Consider the following 22,605-nt stretch of genomic DNA (forward strand, 5'->3'; position numbering starts at 1 on the left):
AGCTCTCCAGACCTGCAAGACAGGTGCCGAGGCCAAGCATCCCCCAACCATACTGGCAGATCCCCATGGAGGAGGAGAGAGTCCTAGGGGTTCAAAGCAGTTGGTTGGGCCTCAGAACCGGGATCACCCATACATCGTGGCCTCAGAGAGGGGTAAGGGTGAAGGCTCTGAAGGGCTGGGTGCTGCTGCCCGCAAGCTCTTTCCCACCCCTGTGACTCTTCTCCCATGGGGAATCCCTTGCTGCCATGCCCCCCCATGCCTTTTAGAAGAGGTGAGGGGCCTCATCTCTTGTCTCAGGCACAAGTCCTCCTGTTTAAGGTCAGAGCCTCAGTGCCCTGCCTTCTGCATGATCCCAAAGCACAATTGGTGAGTGGGGAGGGGGCTGCCCCTCCCTGACTCCCATCCCCTCGGTCAGGCAGAATGGCTGGCCTGTGCTGCCTCTGCACACAGGAAGTACCCCCTCCCCAATATACTGGCTTGAGGCCTGCATTCCCATCCCCTCCCAAGACATCTGGATCTCCCTTGGGCAGTTTTCTATAAAGTCTGCAATAATCTCTGATCCTCTACCCTTGTAAGTGGTGCCATGTCATTCCTGCTGACCTTGGGTTGTTGAAGGAGGTGGGAGGGGACACTTGGGAGAGCATTTGGGACCTCCCTGAGTTGAGGCAGTCACCTTCTGGTGTCTTCGCCTGGTGTATGGGAGAAGAAAAAGGCTCTGACTGCGTGTAGCAGGATTGAGGTGAGACTCACGGAGGGACTTCCCACTGGGATTGCGTCACTTTCCAAACCAGCCTTCCTCCTCCAAGAGGGGGCTATCCATAGCTAGGGTGACATCCTGCACTTCCTCTACATCCTTCTACCCTGTCATTCCTCATCACTGCGGTGGGGATGGAGGCTGGGGTGGGCGGGGGAGGTGCCGTTGGACTGGAAACATTAATTAGCATCAGATGAGGCCATCAGGGAGGAAATCCAGCTACAGAGAATCAGAGGCAGTTAATTCAGGCAGGAAAGGAGGGATCATTATTTAGTGCTTTGGTGTTATTCCCTCTGATGAATTATCTGACACTTCCTTATAACTTGTGTTGTGCTATGCTGTCCTGGGGAGAGGACTACAGACTGCACCTCGGGTACGTGAGAGGCTGAGGGGGGGGGTATGGATAAAATGACCCCTTGAGATACGGGGATCGAGGAGACAGGTGAGTTCCGGGCCAGCAGGGCCATGGTAAGAGGTTTATTTCCTGCCTCAGGGTCCCCAGACTGGATCATCTCACATTCAGTTTCTCAGAGCCCTAGAACCTCACGGCAGAAGGCTAGTATTCTGGCACTTGTGCATCTTAGAGCCACATTATGCTAGAATTTGTGCCTTTTAGACACTGGGAAGGACCTCAGAGATAATGTGGGAAGCCTCCTAGACCCTCTCAACAAGGGGCACTCTCTATTGATGAGGGGTGCACTTCCTCCCCTCCTGGGAACATCCCTTTCATTGCCAGGAGCATCTGCCTGGAACTCCCTGACAGTCCCAGCTATGCCTTGGGCCCAGAAGTATACCTCACCCAGCACGGCTCCTCACAGAGCTGGAGACTCCCAGTCATTCCTCGTGAGAAGGGTTCAAATTCCCTTGAAGCGATCCCACCTGTGAATGACCTTCGGAAGGCACTCTCCGGGTTCTCCAGGACAAGATGGAAGGCTGTCTCTAACACAGGTTAGAGACCTGTGTGTCTTATCAGGTCACCTCCCCCGTTCCAAAGACATGCCCTCGTAATGTAGCCTGAGACTACAGTAGGTCCTGGCAAATAAAACATGGTGTTTTCTGTGGGTTCGTTGTCAGCAAAAATTTTTGAGGGTTTTATAGGAGAGCTGCTGCTAAGCTAAGTACCAAATCAATAGTTGTCAAAAATCAACTAATTGAGTGCCTAGTGTATGCCAGTTGATATTTAACCTTAGTGCCATTCACCAATTCCCATTAAATGTCCTTTTTGCGGTGCCACCCTTCTTGCAGCCCATCAGTGACTCTAGCCTGATGGGACTATCAGTAGGGCTCTTGGGCCCCCAGTCTTGCTTCCTTTGTAAATCCAGCCAGCCATTCCTCCTCTACTGACTACAACTTTGTCAGTTCTAGAGAAGCTGATGACCCAGGGAGAATCATGTATTTTTAGTTTTTTTTTTAAATTTTTATTAACATATAATGTGTTACTTGCCCCAGGGGTACAGGTGTGTGAATTATCAGTCTTACACAATTCACAGCACTCACCATAGCACCTATCCTCTCCAGTGTCCATCGTCCAGCCACCCCATCCCTCCCCACTCCCCAACCCTCAGTTTGTTTCCAGAGATTAAGAGTCTCTTATGGTTTGTCTCCCTTCCCGGTCCCATCTTGTGGGAGAATCATATTTAATCACAGTCTAGAGAAAAGAAGTCCCGGGAAACAGAGCTTAGAGTAAGGGCCTCTGACCCAGCCTAGAGAGACTTCTACTTAGAGGAAGTTCCTCGTGAGCGGAGTTTTGAAAGATGAGTAGGATTCTGAAGAACAGAAGGATCAGCGGTATCCACTCTGTGCAAAGCCCTGGAGGCAGGAAGATCTTGGTAGTCTGAGAACGGCGAAGACCGCCAGTGGCTGGGGTTCAGTAGGTGGAGGTGTGTGCCTGAGATGGATCTGTGCTCCCCACCTTCTTCACTGGGAGGCTCTAGAGGGACCTCAGCCCTTGGAGAGGAACTCAGGGAAGTAGGGACTTAGAATATGAGAAGCAGGAGAGCTGCCCAGCGCCTCTTACTTTTGCTTCCTTCTGTCCATCTTTTTTATGCCAGACCTCGTGCTGGGCACTGAAGACAGAGGAGTCAGACAAAGCCTTGCCCATGGGAGCCCAGATGGGAGGGGGACAAGTGCAGTGGCTATTTTAGGAGCCCAAAAGAGAAAGGAAAGTGTGATATGGAGGGGTCTGGCTGGCCCTGCCCTGATACCCTGATGTCACCCCCACTCCAGCCACTCTCAGCAACACCCAAGCCTCACTGAATGACCAGCCTCCCCATCTACCCCAATGCTGCTAATGCTGTTGGAAGTCTGAGGGGCGGGGCAGGGTGGTGCAAGGGCCAAGTGCCAAGGAGGGAAGAACTCCATCTCGGATGTCCCCTTAAAGAGCAGCAGAGGGGGGAGAAAGAGGTGTAACTGCCAGAAATGTGATAGACAGGAAACTACACATTTTGAGAAACGTGTCAGACTTTGCAGGGTCTGTGGTCCTATAAAAGCTAAGCTTTCCTCTCAGAAACAAAGGGAAACCATGATCACTATCTCCTCAAGAAGCCTTTTACTTCTGCCGCCCCTTTCCTCCCCACGCCCCTCAGGTCCGTTGTGGGAACTGGTAAGCGCCCAGCTAGAGTCCAGAGGACTGGGTTTGGGTCTGAGCTTCGCATGACTTGCCACACCATTTGGTCCTCAGTCAGAAGTACTGGTTGAGCCCCTACTGTGCGCTGGGTGCTGGGGATTCAACAGTGAACAGAGCCGCTCCTGCCTTCCTGGCCCATGCTCATGCACACCCCAGGCCCCTCTCTGATTCCAGTTTCCTTTTGTCCAGGCTGGGGCTGGACCTGTGACCTCCAGAGGGACTGCCTGCTCTCACTGAAGTTCACCTCCTTCTTCGTTAAGTCTCTGTCTGGCAGATTCACGGCCCTAATTTATGGACACAGCCTTTGCCAGACTGGGAGAAGCGATGGGACAGTTAATATTCCTGCGGTAATGTGCTTGGCAGCCTTTGGAGTCCCCTCCTCCACCCTCCCACCCCTCCCTCACCACCCCCTCCTCCCTCAGTGCTGCCTCAGGCCAGTTCATTTGGGGCTGGCTAATTCCTTGCAGACCACCCCCAACTAACCCTTCATAGTACCCGTGGGGAAATTGAGGCACAGGAAGTGCAGGAGCCCATCCAGAATCAGAGCAGATCCAGAACCCAAGATGGACCCGGGGCCATCCCTGTCCTGCTCTGGGTCTGAGTGTCTGGCAGGGCTGTCCTATCTTCTCACCCTCTATCTCCACCCCTCTGTCATTGCCTCCTGAAGCCAGACCCACACCTGTGGTGGCTGGGAGACGGGGTGGTGGGAGGAGGAAGCCAGCAACAAAGGCTGTGGAGGACTTCTCAGCCTCTGTCAGAGGCTCCCAGCAGGCCTCAGAAACCTCCCTCAACCTCTTACAGGCAAAACCCCTGATGGGCATCCTTCCCCAGGGGAGGGGCATCTCTATCCCTTCCTGAGAGGAGAGAGGGCTTTGCTCTGGAACCCCAAGCTCCGTGGTCCCCAGATATAAAACTCCTCCTTCCTGAGCCTCTACTTTCTGCTGAGCACCCGATAAGATAGGCCAGATCCTGCAGCTGTCCCCAGTGAAGACGAGGTCACTATAATAATGGAAGCACGTGGGGCCCCTAAATAAGGGGACCAAACAGTCCAGGAAACTTCAGGGAGTGAGAGCGGCCACTATTAAGAGTTAAATTGGAACAAGAACAATTTAGGACTGTACCAGGCTGGTGGGCCTGGGACTCCAGTGACTTTTGACAAGACTGGAGGGGAAAAGAGAAAGTGCTAGACTGCTAGACTAGCTAGTCTACCAACACTAATAATACACTCTCAATCCTTGACCTTATCCTCCACCCATGCTGAACACCTTCTTGAACGCCGTTCTCCAGCTACAGCGAATGACTCCGATTTAAGTACCTAAGCCCAGCGATTCCAGGCCCCGTGTGCCTTTGTTCACATAGCACTCTCTGCCTGCAATGCCTTCCCTATGCAGAGAGCTTCAGGACAACTTGAGTCCCCTCTGCTGTCCTAGCCTCACCTCTCCTTCCCATCACTGTACCCCCCAGACCTTTATTTGTATAGATCAGTTTTCTGTCCCATTGTCCACACCAGATGAGAAGTTCCCCTTGGGGGCTGGGTTCCCTTTTGGTGACCCCCAGTCCTGGGGCACAGAGGATGTACCAGCACTGTCCCTGCCCCACAGAGATCCACAGCACCAGGGAAGAAACATCACACAGGGCCCGTGGCCTCCCTCTGCTGCACTCAGATCTGAGCTCACTCCCTTTGACTCCCATAACCTCCCACCTCACCCAACTGAGGTGGTGGTTATATAAGATGCCTGCATGGCCAGCTCCTTGTCACTATTTGATAAAAGTGAGAAAACAGAGAGAAAATGCAGCTATAGAATATGTTACCGTGTACAACATAATTCAGCCTTAGCTTCCCAACCTTGGCTTTTTAGTGTGGTTACAACTTTCGGGCCCTTCATTTGAAATACTTGTCTGGTATCCTATCTGGGTAACATAGCTCAGCCTGTCACAGGTCTTGGTTCCTTTACCCAGAGAGCTGCAGCGACATCTGTTGGCCAATTTGTGTCAGGGCAGAACCAGTTTTAATTTTTCTTGCATACATGCATCATCTGCTGGTGAGCATGGGAGAGTTTCTTCTTTCATTTAGCCACAATCTGTCCAACAAATATTTTATAAAGTGCCTACTATGTGCTAAGCACTGTGCTGGGAAGAAGCCTGGGGTTTAGATATATTAACCCATTTTAGCCTGATGACAATTCTGCGAAGTAGTTTTAATTCCTACTTAGAAATGGAGAAGTCCAAGGCACATAAATGCGGATGATTTGCTCAAGGTCAGATTGGGTTTAGAACCCAGAGCCCACGTGCTCAGCAAGGGCTTAAGCAAGCAAGACACTTCTTATGAGGGAAATAAACAGTGTGATAGAAGAGCGATGGGGAAGGAGGTCTTTGACCAGGGTAGTCAGGCAGACCCTTCTGAGAAAGTGGCTTTCCCTGTAGGCTGGGAAGCAGAAGAAACAGTGGGTGCAAAGGTGCTGAGACTGAATATCCAAATATCGGATGGGAGGTCAGTTCTGGCCAATGTCCATAGCCTCCCCTCACCTGCCTAACTCCTTCTCAGCCTTCAAAACTCAGTTGAAGCAATTCCTCCCCTAAGAAGCCTGCCTGATTCCCCATCTCACCCACCCCAGCTAAACATGATGACCTGTCCTTAGTGCTCTCATGGCATGCCGTGAATACATGTCAACCCCATCTCCAGTAACCCTCAGCAGCAATTCCAAACCTTTGTTGTCATGTCTTATCCTCCTGTGAATCTGTGAGCTCCTGAAAGAGATTATCTTATTTATCTTTATGTCTTCAGGGTCCAGCATAAACTCCAGCAAAGGGCACATGCCCAGTAAATATTGTTTGCATTCTGTGATATAAGCTGTTTACTTTTGGGATGCCTGGGTGGCTCAGTCGGTTAAGCAGCTGACTTTGACTCAGGTCATGATCTGGGGGTCCTGGGATCGAGTCCCCCATCAGGCTCCTTGCTCAGGGAGCCTGCTTCTCCCTCTGCCTGCTGTTCCCCCTGCTCATGCTATCTCTCTCTCTCTCTCTCTCTGCCAAATCAATAACATTTTTAAAAATAATAATGATAATAATAAATTGTTTACTTTTTTTGTTTTTTGCTTTTTTATTGAGACACATATTTGCATAAAGTAAAATCCACTCTTTTGGGCTTACAGTTGATTTTGACAATCAAGATACAGAACAGTTCCATTGCCCCCTCCCCCAAAATCCCTCTCGTTAGTCCCTTTATAGCTGACCCTCCCTCAACCCCAGCCACTGGCAACTAGTGGTCTGTTTTCTGTCCTTATCCTTTTGCCTTTTCCAGATGTCACATAAATAGAATCACACATATGTGTCCTTTCAAGTCTGTCTTCCTTCACTTAGTGTCATGTATTTACGGTTCAGATCATTGCAAGCATCGCTTGTTTGCTCACTTTTACTACAGAGCAGGATTCCTTGGTACAGCGGTACAATAGCTCATCCCTCCGCTCTAGTTGAAGAACGCTTGGGTTGTTTCCAGTTGTTGACAATAAAGCCATTTTTAGGGTTCACATACAGGTTTTTGTGAGAACATACCTTTTCATTTCTTTGGGGAGTAGAACTGCTAAGTCTTATGTAAGTATGTTTAAATCTGCAAGGAACTGGCAGACTGTTCTCCAAAGTGTCCACACACTTCGCGTTTCCACCGGTAGTGTTGACTGTTCACTCTCTACATCCTCCCAGCACTGTTCACTGAAAAGGCAATTGGATTGCCTTTGCATCTTTTTGGAAAATCGATTGGTGGTGTATCTGCAGGTCTATTTCTTGATTTTGTCCCATCTGATGTCGATGTCTATTCTTTCACTACCACACTATCTTGGTTATTATGGGTTCGTGATAATTCCTGAGATCAGGTAGCAGAGAATCCCACCTTTGTTTTTCCTTTTAAAGATTGCTTGGCTAGGGATGCCTGGGTGGCTCAGTTGGTTAGGTGTCTGTCTCCAGCTCAGGCCATGATCCCCAGGGTCCTGGGATTGAGCCCCGCATCAGGCTCCCTGCTCAGAGAGGAATCTCCTTCTCCTTCTCTCTCTGCCCCTCCCCCTGCTCGTGCTCTCTCTCTCTCTCAAAGTAATTAAAATCTTTAAACAAAATTGCTTGGCTATTCTAGTTCCTTTACCTCTCCATATGAATTTTAGAATCAGTTTGTCTCTATCTGAAAAAAAAAAAAATCCTGACGCAATCTTGATTCAGATTGCATTGACTCTAAAGTCAGTTCAGAGAGAACCGATATCTTAACCATATTCAATCTTCCGATCCATGAACATGGTAAATGTCTCAATTTGGTGATTTCTTTCACCAGTGTTTTGTGCTTTAGAGATGTGTATAGAGATAATGTGCATATTCTGTCACATTTATACCTCAGTATTTCCATGTTGGTGCTGTTGTAAATGGTGTTATCTTTTGATTTGGCATTGTCTTTTTAATTTCAATTTCCAAAGCTTTGATGTTACTATCCAGGAGTACAATTGATTTTTGTGTATTGATCATGTATCCTGTAACCTATGTAGCCTCATTCATTAGTACTAGAACATTTTTGGGATAGAATTCTTGGGCTTTTCTACATAAATAATCATGTTGTCTGTGAATAGAGACCTTTTTTTTTTTCTTTACAATCAGTAGGCCTTTTATATCTTCTTCTTGCCTCATTGTACTGGCTAGGACCTTTAGTAGGATGTTAAGTAAGAGGGCTAGGAACAACCATCTTTGCCTTGTTCCTAGTCTTCGAAGAAAATCATTCACCAACACCACGACACCATTTCACCACTAAGTATGGTGTTCTTAGATTGTTATTAAATTAAGGAAGTTCAGTAAGGCTTCGGGTTGTTGTTGCTTTTTTAAATCAAGAGTGGATATTGAATTTTGTCAAATGCCATTTCTGCATCTATCGAAATAATTTAGCAGCACCTCACAAATTTGCTTATTTTTGTTTTCATTTTTATTTAATTCAGAATATTTTCTAATTTTCCATGTGGTTTTCTCTTTATTAATGAGATGGCTTAATTTCCAAGTATTTGTAAATTTTCCAGATACTTTTCTACTATTAATTTCTAATTCAATTCTGTTACAGTCTGAAAACCTATTTTCTATTATGTAAATTATTTTAAATTGGTTAAGGTATTTTTAGGCCCACAAAATTGTCTTTCTTGGTGAATGTTCCATGTGCACTTGAAAATGATACACATTTTATTATTTTGAGGTGAAATATTTTATTATATCAATTAAGCCAAGTTAGTTGATAATGTTCAGGTCTTCTCTGTCTTTATTCATTTTCTGTCTTCTTACTCTACTGATCGCTGAGAGGGGAGTGTTGTGGATTCATATATTTCTCCATTCAGTTCTATCAGGTTTTGGCTCAAAAACAAATACTTCTTCCATATTTATGGTCCTGTGTGAATGTCAGGACACTCCTTCTCAATTGTGGTATCCAGGCCAATATGGTTATTTCTATTTTTTGGGTGAGAAGATTGAGGAAGAGCTGGTGATTTGCCTATTGGGTCTCAGATCTAATCTCCTGACTTTCTGTTCTGCATTGCGAGGCACCCAGACCTGCCAAAAGTAGGCATGGGCCTGAAATCAGGGGGCAGAAAGAGAGGAGTGATTCTCTCTCTCTCTGCTTTGGGTAGCATCCCCAGCAACAGACGTGTTTCCCTTGTGTTCTGAATTCCTCAGATGCCTTCCTCAATGCTCCTATTTCCTCAGGTCTGTCACTCCTCACCCTGTCCTTTCCACGGAAACCACTACTACCTGTGAGGTGTCCTTCCACCTCACAGGTAGTAGTGGTTTCCAGTTTACACCTAATCTCTGGGTTGCCTCACGTCCCTTGCCTCACTTGCATTTTAACTCTTGCAACATTATAGCCAGTACCATCAGTAAAATCCCTGCTACTGAAATATGGGCGGAGGCTATTTCTCTGGACCTAGACTGATACAGACCACATGGGAAGGCAGAATGAGAGCCCTGAGCTGAAGCCTCCTGATTCAAATGTCAGCATCTTCTCACCACCCTTCTCTGGCCCAAAGGGAGCAGTAGAGGAAAGAGACTACCTTCTAGTCAACCAGGAGGGCAATCTTTGATCTAAGTCACACATATTTTAGAGGAATGTGAAAACAAATTCTTTTCATACATAATCAGTTTTCCAGGAAAGCCATCTCACATTCATTGGCATCCCCCTTTTGTGTTAATGCAACACATTATCATTTAGAACTTCAAATCTTCCTCACATATATCCCCATACCTCCCATGTGTTCTTTTGGAACAGGCATTGGGTAAGTCATAGGAAAGTGAAGTGACTTTGGGGAGACCCGTGGAACAGGAGATAAGTACTGAATGAGACCCAGGGCTGAGACTGGGGCAGGATTCCAGCTGGAGTGGTTGGTGGTGCCAAAAAGAAGATGGATGGCTTTAACCTGAGCAGCAAATCAGGGGTCATGGGATCCAGGGGTGTCTGAGAGGTTAGGCAACTTCCCCAAGGCCAGAAGACTGGTAACTGATGGGGGAGGGGAGGAGCTCTTTGGCAGTTTCCAGAGAGGGCGCAGAGACTAGATTGGAGTTGGGGCCACAGAGAAGGGAAATCAACACCTGACCCAGTCACGGGTCCTGTCCAACATTCCGAGGCAGTAGGGACAGGATTTGCTGATCTAGGTCTTGCCATAAGCTGATGAGACAGAAATGAATGCACATGGAGCATCTGTCACAAAAGACCTTTAATGGTCTCCTATTTAAGGTTCTCTTGTTCATTTGTCCTGTTAGAGTTGAATAAACTGTAATAACTTATCTGACATAATAAGGAATGCCACAGGTACAACAGATAAACCTGGCAGGTGGCCCAGGAAAGAGGGTGTCACAAAATAATCACTTAACAGAAGGGCTACAGACCTGGAGACCTGTCCCAGCCACCTGTCACTCCCTGCGTCCAGGATCCACAGTCACTGTGCCAGGCTGAATGCTGGCTCCCATCAGGTAGGAAGAGGAGGAATCTCCCATAGCATCTGTGGCTGGACCTTAGCGCTGAGCAGAGATGGGGAGCAGAGTAGAGTCTGGGAAGCGCAGAGTATGGGAAGATGGCATTATCCCATACTCATTCCCTCAAGTGCTCTGCTGATCCGCGGTGTAGGCCATGACCACACTCCAAGTTTGTGCGGCTCCCACCTCTCATAGGACATCACCTATCATACCCCCCATGACCTCCCCTTTCAGTAATCTGCGAGGTGGTCAGAGCCCGGCACAAGCCCCATCTTACACACTGGGGAAACTGAGGTCAGTGGGATACCCAAGAGCATACTCGGACTGAACATAGCACTCCCTCTCCCACGCTACATGGTCTGCTGGGCCCTGAGACCCGCATTTTCACCTGGAATGCTCTCAGTGAGGGGCCCAGGCAGGATTCTGTGTCAAGGGCTGGTCTGTGTCTCACCAATGTGCCACCCCTCAGCCAACCCTGGTGGGGGGGGGGCCTGGACAGAGGGACAGGTTGGCAGAGACTGTGGGTGGAGGACCAACATCTCTTCCAGAACCTTCCTGTTGCCCACACATTTGCTTGTCCACAGATGTGGGAGTGGAAGCCTAGTAGAACTTCTCAAGGCAAACTGGCTGCTTTAAAGGTCTCTGGAGGGACCCTGTCATGTCCTCATGGAGGGACTTCTGTATAATGTCCTCCCTCAATATTTCTTTTGTGAGAACCCAGACATCCATCCATCTGGCTGTATGTAAAGAGGAACCTGAGTCTAGTTTCTCCTTCTCCCATCACGTGTCCCATAGGCCTGGGCCAGGGAAGTGGGGTGGAGACAGAAGTCGTGGGGTGGGGGCTGGGCCTATTTCCTTGCTCCATCATTCCCCACACTGCATGGCTGATACCAAGGTAAGACCAAATCAAACCCAGGCCAGAGAAGCTTCCATGGTGGGTGAGCTACAAAACCATCAAACAAGTACGTGTGTTTGTGTAAGCAAATGCTTGGACTTGGGTCTGCAACCCAAGTTCCAGTACAAGCCACTTTGTACTGGAATGCTAAAGCCATTCCAACATGAAAAGCAAGAAGAGAACTTGTGCTTGCTGGTTGAAGATCAAACCTCAGAATGGTGGTTTGAAGAAGCTTTTCTTCAAAAGTTTGAAGGTGGAACCTCAAGAGGCAAGACAGATAAAAGCAGAGTTGTCCTGGTGGAAGTGGGGATGGGGGAGAGCTGGAGACCGAGCCTTTGCCTCCACCCCCACTGTCCCACCTTAGCAGCCCCTGGCGAAGCTCTGTGGAACCCCAGGGGTTCCACAGCACCTGGTTTGAAAACCACTGCATCAGAGTGTCTATAGGTCATGGGTCCTGGGGACCTGTGCTTTGATTTCCCTTTTGGAGAGAGTGCTGGGGTGGGAGGGTGCTTCCCCTTTGTTGGGCCTCTCGTTGAAGCCACTGTGCAGGGACTCTGCAAGGGAGTGGAAGAGGTGGGGATCCTGCCCCACAGGTAGGCCATTTCAGCCCTGGATGGGGGACAGAAGCAATGGATCTCCCTGGACCAGGATGGCAAAATGCCATCAGACTGCTCGATGCAGCCTTACGCATGAGGGTCGGAGAGTCTATTTTGGTCCTTTTTTACTTTGAAAAGGAAAAAAAAAAAAACATCAGAACATAAGCCTGTGCCCATGAGACCCTATAATACAAGATTGGGGCCAATGCTTTCCTCTGGGATGGGTGGAGAATGTCCAGTCCCCAGTCACTGGCAGGAGAGGCTGCCTTTGTGGGAGGCTGTAACCGTGGGGAGTGAATGGGTCCACAGGGGCTCAGCTCTCAGGGGAATGGGCCTGGTTTTCCCCTGGACCTGAATCCCTTCCAAGTATCACCAAGGAGCATCAGCAGCTGTGCTCGATCCTGGATTGGGGGGGGGGGGCTTCTACTTTGAAGGGCAATTTCTGTTCCACCTCACCCTTGGGGTTCTTTGATGGAATAGGAGTTCAGCCCTCCCTGGGCCTGGAAGTGGGTGGCTCTCCCTCATCTGAGATCAGAGCCAAGGCTTCCTGTCCTCTATGGGATCTGAAAGACGGGAGATGGGGGTCCGCCAGGCCCGGAAGGGTTCACGATGCCCCCTGCCCAAGCCCAATCACTGGCAATATCCATGGCTTGTCTCTCTGTCATGATTGCTGGGACCACTATCTGTGGGCAAGGCATTCCTGAGCAGTGTCCACATTTGTCTCTCAGCTGGGTCACCAAAGCCAAGCTAACTGCATCTCCTCCTGGTTGACGTCTGCCTAAGGAGAAGGGGGCAAGAGATGAAGACCGGCGGGAGGAGGACACAGCCCGCAGTGATCTTCCTGTGTGACTTGGGGCTACAGAGCTGACTCTCGTCTCTTCCGGGCTTCAGATCCCTTGCATCAGGTGGGGAAGGGATTACAGTCTCATTTTCAAGTTAGGGAAACTGAGCCCAAGAGGATGAGGGACTTGTTCAAGGCTACTCAGCTGGTTGGTGACAACTGGGCTGGAGACACCGTGGGCTTCCAGGCCAGCGTGCTTTTCACGGCACCATGTGGGAACCAGCTTGTCAGGGACAAGCCGAGCAGCTGAAGCAACCCCACCCGCCACCTGGTGCGCCCACCCTCGCTGTCCGTGCTTTGAGGCTGAGGCAGCCCATGGAGGCCGACCGAATAATTCAGTCCTTCTCTTCACAGGACTTCACCCTTCTCGTGGTCGGAAAGCTGAGGGAGCCCAGCTGGGCTCCGCCTGTAGATTTTCCCCCAGCACCAGGCCTCTCCTTCCTGCCCATACTGATCTCTCTATGCCACCCACATGGGCCACTGGGAGGTACCAGTGCGGAGCCCTGGGGTCAGCACAGAGCCAACACTCTGGGGTCTGGAGCCAACCGGAAGCTTTGAAAGATGATATGGGTCTTTCTCTCAGGAAGAGACCCAAGGAAACACTCCAGCCTGTGTTGCACCCGGCTGGGCGAGTGGGGCTGAACTCCAGCCTATATGCCATTCTCAAAGCTGAGCATTCTAAAATGGGCCGAACCTACCTGGAAGGGGACTGTTTCTACTTCACATCAAGGCACTATATGGACTAGCAGCAGCCAAGGACCCCTGACTCCAATGGCCCCCATTTCTTCCCCCTAGAACTTTCACCTGACCATGAGCTTCCTGAGGACAGGGGCCACCCTTCTGCGGCCCTGGGCCCAAAGAGTAAAGGTCTAGATGGGAGTATGGTACTTCCTGCAGCTGGGGGAATTTCAGTCAGACACGGACAAATACGAAAGGGGGAGTGTGATGTCGAGGTGAAGAAGCTCCAGAAACCAGACTGACAAATTTGTGTGCACAGCTTGAGGGATGGAGGAAGAGGCCGGTCGGTAGGGGAGTGATCCCCTCAAATCCTCGTACCAGCCTCAAAGTTCCCAGAGGAAGACACCGGAGAGCGTATGCTTGGCATGGATTCCAGCCCTTCATCAACTCTTCAACTGTCCAAGGAGGTGCGAACTGCCAGCAAGTTCTGGTAGGGGCTAGATGCCTGGGGTACCCACAGCGAGGACCCCAGAACTGGCCAGGAGATCATGGCCGCTGCAAGCTGACTTGGCCTGCCATCGGGTAGGGCTCCCTAGAATTGCAACTTCATGAGATTCAGAAGGGGAAGGGCCAGGGTGCCGAGCTGGGCTTGTGAACTGGGTACTCTCGCCATGGAGAATGGTTACCCAGCCCACCCCAGGAGGGACTGCCCTGAAAAGGGTGGAGTCCCCATAATAACATTTTATTGTCTCCTTTTCTAGGCAAGCATGGGACACAGATAAAAGGGAGCAGGGATGGAGGAGACATTCCCCTTGCCCTGCTAAGAAATATATTTGCTTGTGTATACAGTGAGCCTTAGGGGGTCTGCAGCCACAGGGAGCTGTGAGGTACCCAAGGCCATATCATAAACAAATCTAAGCTTTGTCTTCTTTAATACTGGGGTCTTAGGGCCGAGCAGCTCATGCTAGCTATGGCCACAGCTTAACATCAGATGACCCTCCAGGGGCCCAAGAAGGGCCTGGGAAGGGATGGGCTAGGAGGTCTCCAGGGCCCTGCCAATTCTGGGGCCCTGAATCATCTCTGGAGGCAGAGAGACCAGAGTCAGTGGTCTGGATGGTTCCACCCATCATACCAGAAGCTCTAAGGTTTACAAATTCTTGGAGGCCAGAGTTGGGAGTTCCCTTGGTGATCATCTGGTCAAACCCTTTGGTCTTCTAGGTGAAGAACTGAGGCCCAGAGAGAGAAAGAAACTTGCCCAAGGTCACACAGTAAGTGGGCATAAAAGACCAGACAAGAATGAACACCTTTTATCACTTTCTGCCTCATCATCTGCCTTGCCCTGTCCCAGGTCCCAATCACATCAACCCCAGCCAGTGAGTACCGGGCATCCATGACACCAGGACCTACTGGGGGGGTCATTAAATCCCCAAGGAAATGAAGGGTTCTTTGCTACCCAGCATCCCCCTTCCTTTTAGTGGACGGCATCTTGATGGACCAGGCCACCTCCTGGGGCAGGAGGCCCTTTGACTGTGGGCGTGATGACCCCCAAGCACACTCTCCCACCCTGCAGGGCCAGCCCAGCTCAGCCCTGGAGGGCTGTGAAGGGAGGTAGTAGGGGACCGGACCAGTGTCCCCAGCCCCATCTGGACCTCCAGCCTTTCTTCCTGTGGGATCACTGATTCCTCTTAAGTCTGCAACGGAGGGAATTGAGCAGATATTCATCTTCCTGCCCCTAACCCCCATCTCTCGGAGCCACCCTTCTGGAAAAGCCCCCAGGAGCTTGGCCTCACTATGCGGCCCGTTGGTGCTTTGCGAAGACCCCTCCCTTCTCCCTCTGTGCATGTGTATAGATAGGACATACACATAAGGTACAAGATAGCTAGGATGTCACATCCTGAGAGGACTGAATTAGACTTGGGCTAGTTCACACAGCTTGCCTTAGACTGGGTAACTGCTGGTAAGAAAGTCAGTCCAGTGGCTCTTCTCTACTCCTGGGGTCTGTGAACCTTCACCAATGTCACTGTGAGACACAGAGGGACACAGGATGGGGACAGAGGGGTGGAAGGGGAGAGGTGTTTGGTGGGTCCGGACTGTAAAAAGTACTGAGAATCAATCCACAGGTGTGCCTCTCATGGCCAGAAGAGGGTGGCCCTCAGCGTGGTCATCTTTTAGCTGCCAGAGCTGCGCCAGCCACCTTGGGCCACAGGCATCCTCTCCTGTGTCTCGAGCCCTCTGCCCCACCCTCCCCGTTCTGCTCCCCATCCCAAGTAAAATCCCAAGGCCAGAGCCCGGATGGCCTTTCTGGGGTCAGCAGGAAAAGAGAAGAGGCTGGAGGGGTGACCCATGAGTGGGGTGGCGGGGGGAAGGTGGTCCTCATGACCCTGTTGGCATGGCGATGTGGGGCCAATCCTGAGGCCAGAGGTTCACCACCGTGACCTGGAAGACCGCTGCCTCCCCCCCCCCCCCGGAAGGAACTAGAAGGACAAAGGGGAGGGGTAACAAGGACAGGAAGAAGACGAAGAAGCATCCTAGTGCATGAACGCGGACCTGGAGCTGCCCGGAGGAAGGGCCGGCCCCAGTCTATCTGTCGTTGAGCTGTGGCGAGCCAGTACCATCCTCCTCCTCCTCCTTGTCGTCCTTCATGCCTTTCAGTCTCTGGCGGGCAAAGTCCTCAAACACGATGTCGTCATCACTGGTGGGAAAGACAAGGAAAACGGGGCCTGTTTGCCAGGCAGGGAAGCAGGCAACTCCAGAGGCTCAGAGGGAACTCAGAGGCCGTTGTTCCCCAGGGTAGCCCGTGGACAGAAAGGCCTGCCAGGCTGGCATGTCTAGATGCCCTCTGGAGACAGTGGGACTGGTCGCATCTGGGCTCCAGCTAGTTGTGGAAATCCCGGAGGGATGCATGAGTTCAATTCTCATGCCTAAGGGCTGGAAAGTGACCAGCCTAGAAAGTGACCAGGACTAGACAGTGACCTGGTTCTGAAGGATCTGGGAGTGGGGGAGATATCAAAGAGGGATGGAGGTACAGTGTAGCTGGGCTGGGGCCAGAGGGAGAACTTAGTCCTACCAGGAGAGGCCAGGCCACCAGTCGTTTCCCAGCATATTCCGAACCCCCCAGAACCGGACCAAGAAACCCTACCACCCACCAAAAGAACTACCCTCAGGAAGAATTCTTGTTTCCACACAGCACCGTGTAGGGTTGGCTTGGTGGAAGAGAAAACCACAAACGCCCTTTCTCCAGGGAGCTGTCAGCCCACTCTACCCTGAGCGATCTGGGATAGGACGGAGTCTGGGGGTAGCAAATCTAAATTGTGGGGTTAGAGGAAGGGTAGGTGGGGAAAGGGGGGCACATGAGTGGGCTTTCAGGATGAAGGACTGCTTCTAAGAACAGTGAGTTCTGTTCTATCACGTAACATGTAGAGTTAAGCCCACCAAGTCCCCCACCCCACAGAATTTAGCCAGCCCCGTGAGACATCCTCATGTCATGACTTGAGACCCCACACCCCAAATATCTCCTGGGAGACAATGAAAGGGTGGATCTGGAGCTGGAGAGAAAGCTGCTTGGCTCTGGAGGTGGTTCAGGAAGTCAGCCCAGGTCCTCCCCCTCCGGCCACTGTCCGGTGAGGCGACGGCCTTTGACAGCAGGGAAATCCGCATCTGTCCTCAGGAGTCAGAAGCAACAAGAGCTCCCAGAACCTTCCCCACCCCACAGCCTGATTCCACCGGCTGGGTGCAGGCAGGGCTGGAGAGCCGGACCCAGGGCCCCCCAACCCAATCAGCCCTGTGAGAGCCGAGCAGGCGCTGTGGATGGACGAACGGATTGACGGACGGACGTGCAAGGACGAGGGAGGAAGACAGACCCCACCAAGGCAGGAGGAAGAGGAACAGGCACGGAGGGTCCTTCAAGTCACATGCAGGCAAGCGGGTTGCTGAAGAGGCGAGCAGAGGCAGCTCTCAGCACACGGGGTTAGACCGGCTGTTCCTCAGGGGTTAATAAGCATAAATGCAAATGACCCCATTGCCCCGCCTCCACCCCAGGCCCACCCCACCCCGCCCCCGGACGTCTGCGGGCAGGGTTTGGCTTACTTTGTGTCAAGTTCTATGAGATTGGTATCTACTGGCGCCTCGTTCTCTGGAACTAAACACAGGGTGGGCAGAGGTCCGTGGGTTAGTGGGCAGGACAGGGGGCAGGGCAGGGGGCACGGGGCAAATGGGCACAGGTCCCCACCCTAGGGCAACCAAGCTAAAGTGGAGAGGGCTAAGGAAGAAGGGAGGTGGGGAAGAAGGGTTGGTCCCTGGTCTTGAAAACACTAATGGCAGGAAAGAGAGTCCAGGGAGGGTCCAAGGAGGCCCCAGAGGCCCCTAGCCAGCTCCAGGACAGAAAAACCTCTGGACCCTGCTCTTTGGCATGTGTCCTGCATGACTTAGATTCTTTTCTTAAATACATGACTTGCATTTAATGTTAAGACAACCATTATTTTTCCCCCCACACCTGCACACCTGCACATTTCTGAACTTGGGGTGTATTTTACAACCAATGGCATTTCACAGTTTAATTGTGGGAACATTTTTCTTTCTTTGTGGTACAGACTATAGTGTTGCCTCTTTCAACTTAAACAGTCTTAGATTTACGGAAATATGACCAATCTGGTATCACTTCGAAAAATCACTAAGATATGTCCAGGGACCATCTTAATCTGCACAGCCCCTTCCCAATGCCTGGATGCAAGACAAGAGCTCCAAGAACGGCCGGAAGAGCTCCAAGAATGCTCCCAGCCTCCCTCCCCATGGAGAAAGGAGTCAGACCTCTGTTTCTTAGGCGAGTCAGATGCAAATAGAGGAGTGTAGGCCTCACAAAAAATCCTGGGGAGGGTGAGGAAAAAGGGTGACCCTGGGCTGAAGGCTAACCCACAGTTAGATGGGGTGATAGGGAGAGACAGTAGCTGGTAAAGAATGGGTTGGACAACCAGGAAACCCCCATTCCAGTGACCCGCAGATCCTGCTTACCTTCACGATGTGGGGGTTCCTCTTTGGGCTTGGGGTGCATTAGGGTGAAGGGCAGTTCCACAGCCACGTCACTGAAAAAAGATGCAGACCCAGTGAGCCTCAAGGTCAGTCTCAGGCTAGAAGACTCAATGCCCTACCAGTCTGAGGCCTGGGGAGGGGTTTATGGTTGGAAGAAGTAGCTCTCAGTTGAGGCAGGGAATCCAGACTCAGGCCCCAGGTCTGTCATTCTCTGAACCTTACTTCCTCTAGAAGTTGAATTAGAAGACCTTTTCTGCTGCCTCCAAAAAGAAATGGAAACCTCCCTTTTCCTGATAAGGATCCCTGGGTTCTCATGAGCTGAGAGGAGGCAAGGGGGTGGGGAAAGGACTGCCCAGGGCCATGTACACATTGGTCCCTGGGTGGCTCCAGAGGCGCCCTGGGACCCCACAGGCCTCGGACCGCTGCGGATGGACCAGCCTTCCCTAACACTGCACTCCTGCCCCTCCCTCTCCCCCCTACTCAGTCCCACCTCCCAACATCTCCAGGAGGCTCTTGTAAAGGTACTCCAGGGGCCCTAGCCCCCTGCCACCTGGATGATGTACTGCTGAGGTCAGTTTAGTCAAATTCAGGTTGTCTGGGCCCAGGGCTACTGACATCGTGCACTGAGCCTTCCTTGAAGCCCTGTAGGGATGGAGGGTCTGGGTAGGGGGCGGTGGGGGGAAGAACAGGGGATGTGCTGACACAGGCCAGCGCTTCTGACCCAGACTTCCCTCTGCTGGGCCCTGACAAGCAAAATAATAACAAGAGCAGACACATGGTACTGACTCCATGCCAAGGATGTTAAGTAGCTCGTTTAATCTCCACAACAGTCCCATTATTGTACCATAGGTACAGACTAGGAAACTGAGGCACAATGAGGAAAAATATATCACACAAGACCACACAGCTATTAATGGGAAATGAGAGACAGGATTCCTTTTCTTTCTTTCTTCTTGGAAGTGAGAGAGAGGAATCTGACCACATAATTCACAGTCTTACCCAACCTCTGCTCTCTACTCCTAGAGAAGCAGCCACGAAAGTGCCTCCTCTCAGCTCAGGCTGGTGTCACTTAGGAGGCCCTGTCAACCGTGACCATGTTCAGGCACAACCTCATCTTACTGACCTTTCTGCCCTGGGCCCAGGTGGCAGGGAGGAAGGGAGAGGGGAACAGAGCAGGAAGGGACAGAGGCTGTGCAACCAGAAAGGTCCATTCTCAGGCCCCCAGCAGTGTCTGGGGGGACACTTTTATATCTTTAGGTCTCACTGAGCTCATCTGGAAAATGGGGATAACAGCGCTTAACTTCTAGAACCACTAGAACTTCTAGGAGATGATGTAGGTAAAAGGTTTGATTGAACTGTGAAACTTATACCTGCCAGATTCAAGCTTTACTTCCCCTCCATGGGGACATGGGGATTCATAGATTTTTTTAAACAATTTGGCTCCTTTTTTTTTCTTTTTGCTTGCCAAGCAGATTGCTTTTCCAGGTTCACTTGGAAGAGTGAACTAACAGAAGGGAAGAATGCTTTTTGCCAACCTTTGTGAAAGCCATACAGTGCATGGATGGAAAAATTTGGACATTAACCTTCCAGCACGCCATGAATGATCAAGGGCGGGGTAGGTCTGATTCTTCCCTGGGGCCCCAGAATTGTAGCACAAGGCTGGGCATAAATCTGGATTCCAGAAATCTTTACTGAATTATATTGAACTGAACTCAAATGAATTAATTTCACCTCTCCAAAGAGCCTGATTTCTTGGGGTGAACACTACTGCCATCTGGTGACAAGATGAGGCAAAACCACTGCATGTGGGGCACATGACTTTTTTGGAAGGTGCAAGGATCCCAGTGCTACAAGGAACCTTGTGTACAAGATCAGGACCGCAGGACCTCTCCCTAGGTCTCCCTCTCCACATGGCCAGCAGTTAATTCTCATTAGGGTACAAGTCTGGAAGCCATAAAGCCTGCATTTCTCCAAAACATCAGACTGTGTGATGGGGGCTGGGGGTCTATTCCCCCAGATCCAGGAAGCTGGTTTTGTTATCTGCAAAGGTTCCTTTCACTTGGGAGGGATGGAAGAACAGGGCAAGGTTGTTTTAAAGCAGAAACTGCATTTCCCTAGTCCCTCTGGAGAGGATTCTAGTCCTAGCACTTATGCCCGGGCCTGGCCATCGAAAGTGACTGCTAAGACTCCTCCCAACCCAGTGCCCTACAGTTCTGGATGGTCAGCCCAGGGGTCTCTGGACCCTCCAGGAAGGTGCATGGGTCAGGTTGAAGGGAGGGGCTTTACCTGGATGCAAGGTCTCCCAACAGGCTGGGTGGGTCAGAGGAGGCGGGAGAGGTGTTCAGGAGAGAGTTCAGAGAGGAAGAAAACAGAAAGCACATTCATTCACCACCTTGCTACCCTCAGGGGTAGGGCAGACACTGAGATGCACTCCCACCCACCGCTCTGTGGCTGTGACCTCTCATTCAGAGATACACAGAAATGGCATTAGCCTTGCGGGGGGGGGGGGTGGAGGATGGGGGGGTGCCGAAATCCCAGGACTTGCTGAGCCCCAGGATCCCCCTCGGCAAAGGAGACATGATAGCCAACCCCTGTGCAGCCTGCCCTGGGGAGGCCTCTCTGACGGCCGGAGAAATCAATTTGGGATTCACCGAGGATTCCTCAAGGAAGTGGTGGAGAGTCAAAGAACACAGGATTTGGGATTTGCAATTCTGAGATGTCCTAGGACATGCGGTCAGTATTAGATAAAGCCATCTACATAGGGCATGACTCTAACGTCTAATGCTATTAGCTTGCAAATCTTTTCATAGAAATTTATGAGTCAGACAAAAAGCCCAGATTCAGAATTCTAGGTTTAGGACAACATGCAGGCCCCATCTGTGGGGAAAAGTCGTTCTATCTGAGCTCCCCCCTTTTGAGGTGGGGCACAGACCATGTTCCGGGGCAGGAATATGCCTGGTCCACTGCAGTGACCCCAGTGCCCAGCCTACGACCTGAAGTTAGGGGAGGACATTTCAGGAAATGTCTGGAGAATGGCTTGGGCCTCTGCTTCCCCATCTGTAAAATGGGAGAGTCCGAACATCCCTAATCCAGCGCTGGGATTCTGAGCCCCTTTAGCCATTTCCTTAGCAGATCAGCGTGGGCATGAGCATGAGCAGAGGTAGGTGCTGGGCCCCAAGACAAAGTGAGGGGATAGAACTCTCTGGAGACCCCACAGCACAGGCTCTGAGGAAGCTTCCCCCACAACAACCCTGTGTGTCCAGACAGGGGACAGGGAGGAAGAGGAGGGGGAAGAGGGAGGGAGAGAGAGACATGGAAAGGGCAGGGGAAGGGTCAAAAGCCTCTGATGTGGGTGAGGGAAAGGGGGGCAGAGGAGGAGGAAAAGGGAGGCATGAAGGAGGAAGAGAAGGAATAGGAAGTCTTCAAGCTTGGTTTACCCTCTGGGTGGATGCAGCTATCAGGCAGAATGGGGCAGTGGGCTGTGGGTGATCTGGGACACCCCGTTATACACTTAGGGAGTCTTGGGCTGGGCTAGAACACTCACCCGCCCCGTGATACCACGAGCTTCACTTTCACTTTGTAGGAAACAATGATGCCCAGGATCTCCCGGTTGGCTCCTTCTCTCAACCTGCAAGGTGACACAGGGAAGCAGGTTCACCGATGATCGCTGGGTAGAAGAGACATGGCAAGGGTGGGGTGCAGTGGGGGCAGTGGCCATCTGTCCCTCTCCTGGGTCACTCAGCCACCATGTGCAGAGCCCACTATATAAGAAAGGGAAGCTTTGCCCTGAGTTGGGGGGAACCTGGATCCCTGGGTCCCCTATCTGGCCGTGAAATTCACTCCTGGGGCGCACTTGATAAGCCCCATTCCTCCCTGGGTCTGAGTCCCAGCAGCATGCAGAGGGGGGGCTCCTACTACCCTTGGGTGGATGGATGCTTCTTCTCCCACTACTCAGCAACCCATGGGGCACAAAGGGCTAGACAAGGAGTTCAGAGAGAGGGAGGGAGGTTGGCAAAGCAGGGGAGGAGGTACTGGGGAAGACCCAGCAGGAGGTGGCCCTGCCACCAAGTCTTGATGACTGGTAGGATTTGGGCCAGGGTGGAAGAAGAGGGCAAAGACTTGGAGGTGAGCGGCTAGCACGCCTGTGACCAGCTGTGTGGCTGGAGCACAGGGTCCACGTTGGGAGTCCAGGGCAGGGGTGCAGCAGAGGCA

General features: G+C 51.3%; 1 protein-coding gene across 4 annotated transcripts in view; it reads right to left on the reverse strand.

The window, feature by feature from the left end:
• Positions 1-14,090: 14,090 nt before the first annotated feature.
• The window catches only part of ARRB1 (arrestin beta 1), a 70,683-nt gene continuing 62,168 nt past the window's right edge, over positions 14,091-22,605 (reverse strand). For 2 of the 4 annotated variants that reach the window (XM_080815497.1, XM_080815495.1), the window contains exons 12-16: positions 21,938-22,021; positions 20,680-20,703; positions 18,376-18,446; positions 17,455-17,506; positions 14,091-16,060 (exon numbers count right to left, since the gene is read on the reverse strand). In XM_080815497.1, the coding sequence (XP_080671623.1) occupies positions 15,949-16,060; positions 17,455-17,506; positions 18,376-18,446; positions 20,680-20,703; positions 21,938-22,021 (343 nt within the window). In that variant the 3' untranslated portion in view covers positions 14,091-15,948. The remainder of the gene's footprint in view (positions 16,061-17,454; positions 17,507-18,375; positions 18,447-20,679; positions 20,704-21,937; positions 22,022-22,605) is intronic. The other 2 variants (XM_080815498.1, XM_080815496.1) reach the window with 2 other exon arrangements.

The sequence above is a fragment of the Martes martes genome (genome assembly GCF_963455335.1).
Source record: "Martes martes genome assembly, chromosome: 10".
NCBI classification, from domain to species: domain Eukaryota; kingdom Metazoa; phylum Chordata; class Mammalia; order Carnivora; family Mustelidae; genus Martes; species Martes martes.